The sequence below is a fragment of the Lissotriton vulgaris genome, unplaced genomic scaffold (genome assembly GCF_964263255.1).
Source record: "Lissotriton vulgaris unplaced genomic scaffold, aLisVul1.2 SCAFFOLD_221, whole genome shotgun sequence".
Classification (NCBI taxonomy): domain Eukaryota; kingdom Metazoa; phylum Chordata; class Amphibia; order Caudata; family Salamandridae; genus Lissotriton; species Lissotriton vulgaris.
Window position 1 is genome coordinate 1,879,685 of NW_028243022.1, and position 13,000 is coordinate 1,892,684.

The 13,000-nt window shown below is 46.5% G+C and overlaps 1 protein-coding gene across 1 annotated transcript in view; it reads right to left on the reverse strand.

Moving 5' to 3' along the window:
* The window catches only part of LOC147668745 (protein cornichon homolog 2), a 624,799-nt gene that overhangs the window by 107,716 nt on the left and 504,083 nt on the right, over positions 1-13,000 (reverse strand). Inside the window, exons 3-4 of the mRNA XM_086948463.1 lie at positions 5,988-6,100; positions 2,641-2,784 (exon numbers count right to left, since the gene is read on the reverse strand). Of these exons, the coding sequence (XP_086804589.1) occupies positions 2,641-2,784; positions 5,988-6,058 (215 nt within the window). The 5' untranslated portion in view covers positions 6,059-6,100. The remainder of the gene's footprint in view (positions 1-2,640; positions 2,785-5,987; positions 6,101-13,000) is intronic.

The following is a 13,000-nucleotide window of genomic DNA, read 5'->3' on the forward strand; positions in this document are numbered from 1 at the left end:
GCTCGCCAGTGCTACCCACTCACTCTTCTTACCAGTACCCTCACCTCATTCTTCTTTTTGATCCAGCTCCTCACACTGCTGTCCGTTTCCTGCTCCTCATACTTCCAGCCACTGCTAGGCCCTCCCTCTGCCCACCTGTGTGAGCTCCTCACTTGACCACCAGTTCTTTAACTTCCCATTAGTGCCAGTCCTTCCGTCCACCTGTGACAGCTCTGTAGCCTGCAACCTGGTGACGGCTCAGCAAGCTGCTCACTATTGTGTGCTACTTCCAGTGCCTACCAGTGCAGAGACTGATGCTACCCACAAGTGACAGAGCCGTACACTACCCTCTAATGTCAGTTTCGTTCGCAACTGACCAAAATCTACTACTCGCAATACTAACCACTGCCGGTTCCTAACACTGTGCTTGTGCATTTTTAACTGCCCACCTGCGACAGCTCGTCACACTGTTCACCAAGGTCAGCTCTTCATGCTAGCCTCTGGTGCAGTCTCTTCATACTGCTCACCGTTGCACATGCCTAGCACTACTGACCAGACCGGACTTCCCACAGTCCCTCCAGAGCCATCTGCCACACAACCCACCGGCGCCTGTTCCTCTCACTACTCACATGTACCGGCTGCTGATGCTACCTACAAGTGCCAGATTGTTACTACTTCCAAGTGAAGGATCCTTCTTGTGCCCACAGTTCCTCTCGCCATAATACTCACCGGCTCCTCAAGCTGCACATTTCTGTCCACTTCCCAAGCTGTATATCAGACCCATTCGCTCATAATGCCCATATCTTTCAACTCTTCTCACTGAGCTTCTGTATTAGCCCCTCACAGTACTCACCAGTGCCTGCTCATCATCCTGCCCTCAAATCAGCATCACACCTATTCTGGAAGCTACTGGGGCAGTTCAGGTTCTGTGATTCATCCGTCCTGCTCATTTCGGGTGGCAGTGATTTGATACTGATTTTTCTCTTTTTCTCTCTCGCCCCCAATCTCCACTCTCTTTTCTATAACATTATCTTAATTTCATCTTCTGCCCATCATTTTGGTCTCTCTTTTATTTCACTCTTCTGCTCGATAATCTACTCTTTCAACCTACTTCTGGAACCTTCCTTCGAGCTGTCGTACTATAGACGGAGGTGAACTGATTACAAGAGGCCCTTAAACAGCCACCTGCACCTCCAGGCCAAGTGTTGGCACAGAAGAGATGTTCTGAGGAAGGAAATAGGTAGTAACTGAGAGGCCCACATTTAGGTCTGACCTAATTTTACCAACAGGTACCAGTGGTACTCACGTTTTTACTTAGAAGAATGCAAGTTTAAGTTGTGCACCTTTTCCACGATTTAAAGCTAGTGGCTCTGATTAAAGTTGGCACTGGAGTTTAATATTTCACTTCTGTTCTTGGATTTTCATCACAATAAAATACACTGAACATAATCTTCACCAAAGTTATTTCAAAAGTTTAAGCTATTGCCATTATAAATTACAGTAACTTTTATTTAAGTATTAATTATTTTTTAAAAATTAGAAGCCATTGTTATTTGTAATATCAATACATGCAAGTCACGTAAATACAACACATATTGCATTACAAATGCCATAGGTGTCACATTTGCAAAAATTATAACTATTGGCATTGTAAATGACAAAGCTATTAATTTCGCTATTTTCAAAAACAAAACATAAATAAAAAATGTGTCATTTACAATACCAATAGCTCAAACTTTCCTAATGCGAGACCTATTGCATTGCAAATGCTTGTTGATGTGTTTAACTTTGCACTACAGGTTTTATTTTTATTCTACATGTTTGCAAGCATGCTTGCTCTTTCATATGAAAGAGCAGTGCACCAAGTTTCAAGTGTTTTTTGGGAAAGGTGATGGTGTGACAATGGGATAAAGTACTCCTTGTTGATAAGGATACTGTAAGTCACCTTGGAGTTCCACAACCTTATGACGGAACTCAGCCTTTTGGCCTCATTCCTCTATATGCTTATGGAACTCTTCTGTGACTTGTAATACCCTTATATTGTACGCCTGGGGGTACGTATAATGTACAGCAGGGGGTACTTTATCCTTTATATGATTCCAGTTTATATCAGGTCTCTTTTGTCATATGATTCAAATTTGCTGTTTGTTAGTCTTCAAAGATCTGATGAAGTGATGAAAACGTAATTATTAAGGAAAGAAACCATTGAATAATCAGGACAGATGACACCAGCAAGGACATCATCCTGCATCAAAAACAGGCAAATTCTCTAAGAATGAGATCTGTAATACCACTGAGATATAGTGCCAAAACCGCTTCTTGGGCTTAAATGGAATAGATGGATGTGAATGATCGCGAAATTTCACTTATGTTTCAATAATAATATAAAAAGATCCTTATTTTTAAATAAGTTAATGGGGATGATTCCAGGTGGAATGAGGGAGGCTTGCAAGGACTGCAGGAGAAGTTGGTGTTAGGATACGCAGTGAGTACAATTACTGGGGAATAGAGTGTTACGGATTGTAGGAAGGGAAGACTCTAGTCGTCTGGGAATCAAGATGCAGGCAGTAGCAGCTCATCTAAGGGAGAACCCTGAGGTTTGGAGAACACAGGGATTAGAAGACACTGATTCCAAAGCTGGGGTTGTGGTGGGACACTCACCTGTACAGATAGTAGAAGAAGGAGAGCAGATAAAAGGCTAGCTTGCACCATGACTCCTTCTGGCAGTAGTTGAGGATGTCGGCATTCATGATGGAGACAGGATCATACATCACCTCCGAGCCGTCAGCCGGACGGTGGAAATATCTCAATGGATAGCCCAAAAGTGCAAGGCAGACGCGGCCAGAGATGGGTAAAGACGCACAGAGTGGAGAAAGAAAAAGACAAATGGAAGGAAAATTTAAGCACCAACTGAACCACCTTTACATTATTGAATTTGATATCAGTGTCTTTGGACATATAAGCATCACCTTTACTGTCAGTAATATGCTTTTCTATAGGAAGACTTCCGGTAGGCTGATGACTCCAAAGACTAGTAGAGATCTGACTGGGCTAGGAAGGAGTCAGGTTGCATTTGTAAAATGGAGATTGTGGCTTTTTCGATAGCACAGTTTGAAAATGCCATAGACAGACAGACAAGACTGTAGGTGTATGTGTGGATACAAGCTTTAGGGAATCAGAAGGGCTGAAGGATGCTTGAATACATTCCACCATTGAGGTGGTCTAATTCCAGAGAGGCATGTGGGTTATGTGGTTAGAGGCTTGGTGGAGCAGGTTTACCTTTTCATGGGCTGGAGGGACAGAGCATTGCTTCAATACAATCCTTTAAGGGGAATGTGTACCTACTGGTGAGGGGACAGATGGGATTTTGGGAATGGGCAGGACACCTAGAAGATTAAAGAATGGATGCAAGGGTCGAGGAATGCATGAATACACACCACAACTAAAAAAAACAGAACAGCATGCAGCACCCCTCTCTCATAATCATCCAAACATGAGACTTATGTCTTCTTTCTTTACAGGTTGCAATTATGCTTCATGTAAGATATCAACTATTTTGCCCATTAGAAACAAATTGTATGTAACAAGAGGCTAGTTTCCCAACCCTCAAAGAGTCAGCTCATCACCTTTTGCAAGAATACTCCATCAGACAATACTCCATACATGCTCATATGTGCACACTCACGCAGACAATGCTAGCCACTTTCCGAGCATCAAAATGAAGATGGAATCAAGCATTCAGTCCCAACCGCAACACACCACCCCCTCATGCAATACACAGATCAAGACACTACATACTCATACCTCCAGATGTGAAAAGGTTGGTATGAATGTAACCATGATTGTTTAGGAAATTAAACTACTGAGGCCTACATAGATATAGACCTAGTGGGTAGGTTTGGCTCTAGGACAGATACAAGGGAAGAAGATATGGTGTGCGTGTTTAAATTAATCGAAGCAGGATGTGTGAATATTGGTCCTAGTGAGAGGACGTATGCAGTGAGACGTAGAGGGGTGAAGGTATTTGTTAACAGAAGCACTGTGCTCGAAGAGGGGGCATAATAGCAGATGCAGGGACTAGTGCCTAGTATGCAGAGCTCAGTTAGGATGGAAGGATGGGAGCCTTTGTCTGGAGAGGTGCAGAGGAGCAGAAATATCCAGCGGTGACTAAGACGGAGGATGGTACAGTGGGTATAGATGTCTGTCATTAGTCTTATATCTAGAGTGGAAATGGAGATGGAAGGACGAAGAGGTGCATGTTTGTGTGCTAGACTTATAGTGCGGTCACTCCTGTACCACAGTTACTTTCGGCCATCTCCATAACAATTAGATGAAGATGAAACAGCTCACAGGTTGATCGTATTCAAAATAGAGGGTGGCTACTTTACTTTCAAGCCAAACACAAACATTGTTCAAGATTTCCCATGACTTGTCCGCATAATTCTTTAAGACAAATTATTTTTATGGATTACATCAGATTTGCATTTACATTCCCTCAAGAGAAACTCATGCAGCCAACATCAGTTTGTTTTTTCCCTTGTACAGTTCTTTAAAATTCTTTAAACAGATCACAATTATACAACATATCAGATTCAAATATTTACAATCAAATGCAAGCACGGAACCTCTCAAGGCACCATCCTTGCTCGGGATTCCATATCTGAACCCAGCCACACGCCTGTGACCAATCCATCAGCGAGAAATCCTTGGGTAGGGCGGTCAGGTCAGACCTAGAAAAGCAGATGTAGAAGCACAGGGCAATAGAGAAGCTGAGCCATGTACGGATACTGGGACTGGTTAGGATCACATGCACAGGCTGGAAGAGGATGCAGGAGTATGCACATTGTGGTTCTCTGAGCCAAAGGGGAATTTGGGCACAGTGTGAGGAAGGGGCAAAGGCATTTATGGCAACAGACACCAACGTGGAAACGCGGAAAGGACCGAATTGCAAATTTATAAACGTATACCCCCACCAGTAGGCAAGTGTACATTCAGAATGCATAGAAGGGTTCAAATATGTTGATATAGTCTCCAAAGAGCACGTTTATGTGTGCCAACACAGGTCGCAGTTAGTAGGCATTCATGTGAGAGGAGTCAAGTGGTGGATAGCTACATAGAGATAACAACATGTACACCAACCATGTTCCCAGCAGCGCAGACACCCACACCCAACCAGGGTCAGTCTGGCCTATCGGGCAGTCAGGCAGGGCCCGTTGGGCTGGTCTGACAGATCAGCGTGTGGGCCTGTTTTTGGCAGTTTGTGGGCCGGATTTATATTCAGTTGTGTCGGGTTTTTACTGTTGATTTCCCTGATATTACCACAAGCATTGCCTGTAGCAAGGACAATAGCATGCAGTCTCCCATACCGTGCAAAATACTCATAGCGGACCACGTTACAAGTTTAAAACTAGCCCGGTTTGCAAATGTGGGCCACTTTTTTACCTATCTGGTTCGTTAATAGGGGACACTTTTATTTTGGTGCCTGGGCCTATTTTCTGTCCCAGACCCTGCACCCGGCATTCACACTCTGACATGCATAGGTTAATGAAAGGCACCTCTCACCCCTCAATGGAAACAGTGATAGTGCAAACAAATAAATGGCAGCCAGCATCAAGCAGTGAAAGTAAATAATCAGGAACATGAACACATCCTCGTCTGCATAATGCACAAGATTCAGGAACAGAAGCACTCCAGGACCGGACCACGCAAACCAAGGCTGACAACAAGAGCATGCACTCAGTAGGAGTTTTGGGATCAGGGGAGGAAGATTGGGTCAGTGTCTAGTTCTAACCCTGTCCCCAGTACTTTGACTGTTTTGTAAGGACAGCTGCATTTGCATCCGGTGAAAATGTGTAGAATGGACACCAACCCTAGTGAGATGCATGTTCTGTGAAGGAAGTGGAAGGACGCAGGGATATGTGTGACAGTTGAAAATGAAAACAGGTCCCTCCAGCAAGCAGAGGTAAAGGTGGACATGCAAGCACGAGTAAAGGCCATGCTAAGCTTACCTCCAGAGGTGGTAGAAGAGCAGGGGAATATTAAGTCCTAACGTCACCCATTCCGCTGCACACATGAACATCAGGCAAAATAGTCCATGTATGGAATATTCAGGGACCACAAGCTGCGGGTGAAAGAGAGAGAATGGGTGAAAAGAGGGGAGGGCAGGACAGGCGAAGGGAAATCAATGTTACTAAGACAGGCAGCAGAAAGTAGAGGGAAGAAATACATGAGGAGCAGTGAAAGGGAGACGTTTATTCACCAAAATGTTAACCCTTGGCCAGGGTGGCACTTAAATGACATCCACTGAGTGGTGATAATGAAGCGGGAACATGTTTGGAAACATGGCTGTTGAGAGGAAGTTTGTGAAAATAAGCAGTTGGGAAATATTTGAGCGACAGGAGAAATATACAGTGCAAAGCAAAAGAGGATAAATGGAAGGAAGACGTGTGGAAAGAGAAGACAGAAGAGGGGAAGAGGTAGAATGGACGCAGTACAGCAGCAGCAAAGCAAATGCGAGAGATATGGTAAAGCAGCAGACAGGAACCCTAATTCAGATTAATGTGTTAAGTAAAGGTAGAGGAAAGGCAAACAGCAGGATAATAAACACTACACCGAGAGCACTGAAAATGGCATTTTGTTTTGTAACTACCTAAATAGCTTGGAAGCGTGGGTGTAACACTTGTACGCTGCACTCAGCAGTGTTAAGGAAACAAAGTGTACTCTCTAGACCTGGGCTCCGCCTTCCAGTCCTTACACTTAAAGCGGTTTCTTTATCCACTCATAATCCTTTACATTATCCTCCTAATTTTTACTACTTAAAAAAAAGGACTTGAGGAGGCGTCGAAGAGGCACGTGAAGAAATAAGAAAAAGGTGAGAAAAAAAATAGAGGACCAAATGAAACCCACGCTTTTTGGCGGCCTTGTGGAATGTGTTGGAGAGGCCTGTGGAAATCAAAGAGAACAGAGCCTTGATACCGGTGAAAGACCACTCCCGCAAGTTGCAAACTCCAGGAAATAAGTGCGAGGGGCTACCATGACCATGCGGTTCCCATTCCACTCCGTCGTGATCGCAACACCAGGGTATACGCCAGGTAACCTTTATCTTTTCGTCCCCCGTCAGAACAGAGAGCCCCCAGCCCTACTCTGTCTTAACGCAAAACAAACAGCTCGAACTGAACAATTCATCCATTCTACCAGAGCTGAAAGTTCGCACTCTATGTTCGGTTGCTTACATTAAGCTTGAAAATACAAAAAAACTATATTTTTATAACACTTACTGATAATTAAGGACCCTAACATTTAATTCACAATTTGGGAACAAGAGGCGCACAGTTACAGTTTAATACGCAGCATAATGCTCTCATTTTTTTAAACACCCAGGCAGAGAGACCCTGTGCAGAAAACTGCCTCAAGCATCTAACCTCGGCCCCAGCAAGGCTCTATTTCTGATATACAAGCAATACACGTTACAAACGCCATCACTTAGAGCAGACCGCGTTTCCAGTCGTGCACTTGTGATACAAGCTCTGCCGACCATCTAAATGCACACATTTTCAAATAATTATCTGTTGTGGCGACTCTACAGTCGCCTCAAACCCTCGAATATAACAGGTTCATGGGATGACTGACAGCCGGCCTCTGTGTCATCACGTGGTGTCCTCCGCACGTTCTTGGGTGGCGGAAGGCCCTGCCTCCCTCGTTAGCACCACCATCTGCCGTCGGAGCTCGAGCCCGTTCATTACTTTGGCGGGGTGTCGGTGTCGCCATCAGGATCGGGACGGCTCAGTGCTCAGCCAACCAGCAAGCTGTCACCCGGCATTAATGGTGCCAGAACTGGCTGCAGGCTGTCGATGAAGACAGACCAGACTCCCCCACCTCCCCCTCTAAACCGCCCGGAAACATTCGCAATCCTCCTCTACGACCAGAGGTGCAGGAGAATCCTTACAGGCCCTTATCGCCATCACATGTGGTATGACGTTGTGGTAGCGATAGGGGCTTTGCCTTATTTACAAGGCAGCGTTAAGTCAAATAACGTGGCTTAACGCAGCCTTGTAAACAAGGCACCCTTTGACGCTGTAAGCCTGAAAGGGGAGGGCGGTGGGTGTCGCGGTGGGCGTTCCACTGCAACACCCATTGATTTTGACGCTGCTCCCTATGTACAAGGGTGGCGTAAATAGGAGGCAGCGCCAAAATTACGACCAGGGAAAACTTGGTTTTACCCTGGCGCAATGAGGAGAAATGCTTTATTTCTCCTTGTTTTTGCTGTTTTCACATGTGCTGCACACATAGAAACATCAAATTGCTATTGATTGTGTATGTGCAAGAGAGAGGATGTGGTCTCATGGCTAGAGCTGGCGACTTTGGAGCTGGGAAACCAAGGTTCGAGCCTCGGGGTTGACTCCGCGTCCTGTGATTCTGGGCAAATCACTTAATCTCCCCGTGCCTACCAAAAAAAACCAAGCATTTACAATGCACTGGTCTCGGCATTATTAAAGGTAGAGCTATTGGCATTGCTCATGACTTTTTTTAAAAAAAAATCATAAATAAATGGCATTGTCATTTACATTGCCAATAGCTTAATCGTTAAATAAATGGAATTGTCATTTACAATGCCAATAGCTTAATCGCTTGCAAATGCATGACCTATTGTATTTACACCCACACAGAGCCCTACACACACAAACAGAGCCCCCCCCACACACACAGAGCCCCCTACACACACAGAGCCCCCAACACACACACAGAGCCCCCCACACACACAGAGCCCACACACACAGAGCCCACACTCACACAGAGCCCACACTCACACAGAGCCCACACACACACAGCGCCCACACACACACACACAGCGCCCACACACACACACACACACAACCCACACACACACACCGAGCCACACACACAGAGAGCCACACACACACACAGAGCCACACACACAGAGCCACACACACACAGAGCCACACACACAAATAGCCACACACACACATAGCCACACACACACAGAGCCACACACAGCCACACAGAGCCACACACACACAGCCACACACACACAGCTACACACACACACACAGCCACACACAGCCACACACACACAGCCACACACACAGACAGCCACACACACACACAGCCACACCCACACACACAGCCACACAGAGCCACACACACACCCAGAGCCACACACACACCCAGAGCCACACACACACCCAGAGCCACACACACACACAGGAGAGCAAGCACAGCGAGGGGGCAGGAGAGCAAGCACAGCGAGGGGGCAGGAGAGCAAGCACAGCCAGGGGGCAGGAGAACAAGCACAGCGAGGGGGCAGGAGAACCAGGGGGCAGGGGAGCAAGCACAGCCAGGGGAGCAAGCATATCCATGGGGGAAGGGAGCAAGCACAGCAAAGGGGGCAGGGGAGCAAACACAGCGAGGGGGCAGGGAATCAAGCACAACGAGGGGGCAGGGAAGCAAGCACAGCGAGGGGGCAGGGAAGCAAGCACAGCCAGGGGAGCAAGCACAGCCAGGGAAGCAAGCACAGCCAGGAGGCAGGGAAGAAAGCACAGCGAGGGGGCAGGGGAAGCAAGCACAGCCAGGGGCTACTTTATCCCATATATTATGCTATATTTTAGTATGTTATGTTATACAGGTTTACATAGGGCACTTTCTTCCTTTGCTAGGACGTGGGTGACGTCTTTCACTATATAGGAACTTTAACACCAGATCTGGATGCAGAAAACGGTGCTATGTATGGCGGGGCTAGGCTTTAGCCACGTAGATATAGAAACGAAAGGCGAAAACAAAGATGACATCATCAGGCGCGTCACTCTCTTCCACGGGTCCGTGGACTCGGTGTCCCGTGGGAGGCGGCAGGATGGATTTCCAAGAGGAAGCAGCTATTTTGGAAACTCGAGCAATGAACAAATTGACTTTAATTACCCCATCCCGTGCTTGTTATATATTTCCACTTTCGGATGATTCAAAATAATTACAAGTTAGCCTCAACGGTCCGTCCACGCCTCTCGGGTCAATGTCCATCCACTCAATTGTTTTCAATAATATTTACCTGTGTCTGCAGAGATTTTAAGCAGAAATCGCTTTCAATTTCTGATCTGAAATCACATAAGAATGTTAGAGACACCTAAAGAATGCATTCCTCACACTTACAGCCTAAGACCTAAACCCTTCCCAATGAAGGGGACTCTAAATGTAAAACATGGAATTAACCAGCATTGAGAGAGTGAGACAGCGAGAGTGAGACGGGGGATCGAGTCAGTCAGTGGCATTTCACCAACTGAAGGGAGTTCAACAGTTCAGGGTTGGCAAATATTTAGACACCCTGTGCTACTGTATTCGGTCATAAGTCATAGTAAACACTGAAAACAAATGTACTGGAAATCAAACAAGAGCGACAGCGCTCTGCCTCTGTAAATAAACAGTGTGAAACCAAACCCTGGCCAAAGTGAAACACCTAGGTGTTACTTTCTGCTTGTGACGGTCTGCTGCTGTGTTTTAATTTGGCCGATTTCATTCGGTATTTCGCACTGCTATGTGAGGTTGTTTTTCTTTCATTATTTACAAAATCCATTCTGCACCTGCAGGAGAGCTCTACATGTAATCTCTGCAAGGATGAAAATGTGTCTTTATGTCTTGCTCGGGGGTTGTTCAGTCAGTTGAATTGCACTTGTTAAATCATGTTAATTCACCTAATAAACCAATATGTGCAAACAAAGTCCCTTCGGCTGACATTATCAGGAGAAAGGAGGTGAATATCCAAGGTGTTGCCTGGTGACAGAGTCACACCGCAAGCCCTTAGCACATTTAAACATCTGATTACAACAAACAGCAGAACCTAACAACATTGGATTTTCACAAGTAGAAATATGAAAAGGACTGCGGTCGGAGGATGAATTCGAGGCTTCCGTGCCAGGGCTGCAGCTGCCTGTCAGAGACGCGCAGCATGCCACTTGGAAAGAGACGTTTTCAGGATGGTTGGCACACGCCAGCAGCCAGATTCCAGGCAGATCTCTTTCCATAGCGCTGCATTTCCTGAGGGCAGTTTCTGGGATGGAGAGATAGGAAATCCTCTGCCTCCCCCACATGACCCCCACACGCACCCCTCCTACGGCGAGGGATTCTGCTTCCCAACAAGGGAGACAACCCCACGGAGCAATGGGCTCAGGCAGCGATAAAAACAAACTTACCTCTCCTTCCCAGAGTCCACAGCGTTGGCTCGGGTGTCCCCGTTTTGCGGGGCCGGATGCGGTCCCGGCTGCCCCTGGATAGGAAGGGGGTGAAGCGATCCCTGGAGGCGCTGTACTGCAACATCCTCAAATACCTCTCGCCGGAGGAGAACCTGCTGCCGGTAACCACGCGAGCCCGAGGGAGGCGGTGCAGGGGGGAGCAGGGGAGAGCTGCACCGCAACATCCTCAAATACCTCTCGCCAGAGGAGAACCTGCTGCCGGTAAGCACTCAAGCCTGAGGGAGGGGCAGAGTGGAGCAGGGTGGAGCTGCTCTTCACCCTACAGTGAGGGATTGTGCTTCCCAACACGGGAGACAACCCCACGGAGCAATGGGCTCAGGCAGCGATATTCATTATTGTAAAATCGCAACGATAAAAAAAACAGGATTGACCACTGATGGCACAGTCGGGCATCAAGTCTGTGTGCGGCCGTTGGCTCCGCCGTCTTTTTCGGCCCCAGGACTCAGAGGAGCGTCGCTGGTCTAGGCTCCGATAGGGATCAGGAGTGAGGAGATGCCATTTTTTGGGAGACCGCGCACCGATCGTCGTGCCAGAAAAGTCTCCGATTGCGGGCCAAGAAGCCTTAGCGCTGTGTTTGGAGGACACCAACGTTGTCCAGAGCCCAGCAGTCACCAAAGGCTCAGCGTAGCGGCGAGGAGGAGCAGGATTTCGGCTGGATATTAGTCAGGGCCAGCGAGGCTGTTCCTGCCAAAAATTTTTTTTAAAAATGGCGGTCGCAAAGCTCCGAAAATTTTCGGATTCGGGGGCGTGTTCTTGGCTTCTGAGTGACGGATGACGTCACAGGTGGAAAGAACGCCAAAAACACGCCCCCGAATCCGAAAGAGACGGGGCTTGATTGGAGTGAAGTCCCTCTCCTCCAATGGCTGGCCTCCGTTTAGGAAGCCAGCCAATAGAGGAGAGATGGAGGAGAGAGGCGGGTTCAAGCCCTGTACTCAAAAACATTAAATCTCCGACCAAAGACTGCGCAAGCGCAGCCTTTAGGTCCTCGACCTAAAAAAAAGGAATGCTTCCTTGTGTTACATAACTGGTGCTCATTTAAAGCGCTCCAATACCTTGGGGTCGAGTTTTCGCTATATAAATCTGCCCAAAAATACCATCAAAACAAAAAATTATGTTTTGCAACTTCTATGTGTGTTGCATTAAGCAGCACACATGGATGTTTCAGAACGCCTTGAATGGGAAACCTTCCAGCACAAACAATCATTTCCCCCAATGCAGACACCCTTGCACTATGGTGAAAGGGTGCATGCATTGGCGCTAGGCAGCTAAACTCAGCGCCAGTGCTAGGGGAAATGCAGGGGTTTGACGCATTCTTATGAATACAGTACATCCCAGAGTTTTCAGAATGGAGAAGCGTGGTGTTAGCAATGTTTGCTTAATGTCACGCTTCTCCATTCAGTTGTAAAAATGGCCCTTAAATTCTGGCAATGATAGGGACAGCCTTGTGGACTTTCGATTGATGCTAAGCGAATTGCATATCGTCTGTTAACCAAATATTCTGTTAAAGATGAAGACTCACATAATTTTGAAGTAAAATAAAGATGCAGGCATGTAATCAATCATAGGGTGCAAATATGTTTTATTGTGATTTGCAAATTATTTACATTCTGCAAAGTAATGATATCAAAAGTGAAAAAAAATTGTTTCTGTTTATAAGGGTTTTGGGTGTTATTAGTTGTAAAGGGGTCTTAGGGTTCAGGTGTGGGTTTAGGAAGAGGGTAGTAAGGGCAGTAAAATTGTTTTTAGAATTCAGTGGTGGGTAA